This window comes from Pipistrellus hanaki, assembly GCF_964339955.1.
Source record: "Pipistrellus hanaki genome assembly, chromosome: 9".
In the NCBI taxonomy this organism is placed as follows: domain Eukaryota; kingdom Metazoa; phylum Chordata; class Mammalia; order Chiroptera; family Vespertilionidae; genus Pipistrellus; species Pipistrellus hanaki.
The window spans coordinates 65544527-65546122 of NC_140511.1; the positions used below are offsets into that span (position 1 = coordinate 65544527).

At 35.3% G+C, this 1596-nt stretch overlaps 1 protein-coding gene across 1 annotated transcript; it reads right to left on the minus strand.

Moving 5' to 3' along the window:
* Window positions 1-660: 660 nt before the first annotated feature.
* Window positions 661-1596, minus strand: LOC311628061 (olfactory receptor 5I1-like; the record flags this gene model as incomplete). Its single annotated transcript, XM_084894938.1, has 1 exon — window positions 661-1596. One exon carries the CDS (start codon window positions 1594-1596, stop codon window positions 661-663), a length of 936 nt encoding a protein of 311 aa, XP_084751064.1.

Consider the following 1596-nt stretch of genomic DNA (forward strand, 5'->3'; position numbering starts at 1 on the left):
TATTAGTTAATTCTATAATATATTCTAAAAAATAGGTTTGTTACATATGTTGTTAGCTCATGATCAATTAAGAATTTATTGTTATGAAAAACAACACAATTTCCGATTCTCAAGAGTATTTATTTTAATTTAAGTGGCTGTCAAAAAAGAAACATGAAATAATGGGTTATTTAAATCCTCTTCCATAATTTTATATATACCTGTATTGAATAACATGAGCTATTATGTATTTCAAAATATCATGAGAATGAAACAACACAATAAAAATATTCAGTTTTCAGCAAGCTACTAGTCTTACATTACTCTTTGAACAGAGATTTAAGATAAATAAAAATATTTCAAATAAGTCTTTTAAATACTTTCTGAAGATTTTAATTGCCTTTACAGATGGTTAAGATACCAGGTTTTGGGGTTTGTTTTTTTATTTATATTCATTGTATGAAAATGATAATGATAGGAGAAGGTATAAGATAAAAACTAGACTTTGAAGTAAAGTTGACATGAGTTTATATCTGAGTTCATCATGCTCTATTCTGTGACTGAGGCTTTCTAACTCACAGATTTAGGGAACATCCATGTTAAACTAACTTCTAATAGTTTAGAACCAAATATAAAATATAGACAGTGTTGAAAACTTATCAGGCCCATTTTCATCCTTCCTTAAAGAGAAAGAATTTTTGAGCTAATCACTTTCCTAAAGGCATTCTTTACATCTTTGTTCCTTAAACTATAGATTAAGGGGTTCAACATAGGTATAATCAATGTATAGAACACAGAGGTCACTTTGTCAGTATCCAGTGAATGACCAGTGCTAGGTCGCAAATAAATAAAGATGAGGGTCCCATGGTAAATAGTGACCACAGTCAGATGGGAAGCACAAGTGGAGAACCCTTTTCTTCTTCCCTCGGCAGAACCTGCTTTAAGAATAGCTGCTATGATGCAGACATAAGAGAGAAGAACCGTTAGAAGACAGATAGCTTCCACCAAACTAGCAAAGACTACCAGGACAATGTCATGCTTGTAAGTGTCAGTGCAGGACAAAGAAAAGAGTGGGGAAATATCACAAAAAAAGTGGTTGATTTCTTTGGAGCAAAAAGACAGGTGGAAAGTATTAGTGGTGTGAATAACTGAGCTCATGGTGCCCCCCAAAAATGCTCCAATCACAAGCTGACAGCAGATCTTCTTAGACATAATCACAGTATATAGCAGAGGGTTGCAGATTGCTATATACCGGTCATAAGCCATGGCAGCCAAGAGGAAAGATTCTGTGTCGACCAAAGAGCAGAAAAAATATAACTGTGCAGCACAGCCATTGTAAGAAATGGTCTTCTTGTTGGAAACCAAGTCTACAAGTAATTTGGGGGCAATGACAGAAGAGTAGCATGCATCTATGAAGGACAGCATGCAGAGGAAAAAGTACATAGGGGTGTGCAAATGGGAACTGGTTGTGATTAACAAAACCATCCCAAGGTTCCCTGTCAGGGTAACAGAGTAGATGGAAAAAAACACAGCAAAAAGAACATTCTGCAGTTCCGGATGGTCACTAAATCCCAAGAGAAAGAACTCAGTCATCACAGTGCCATTCTCCAACTCCAT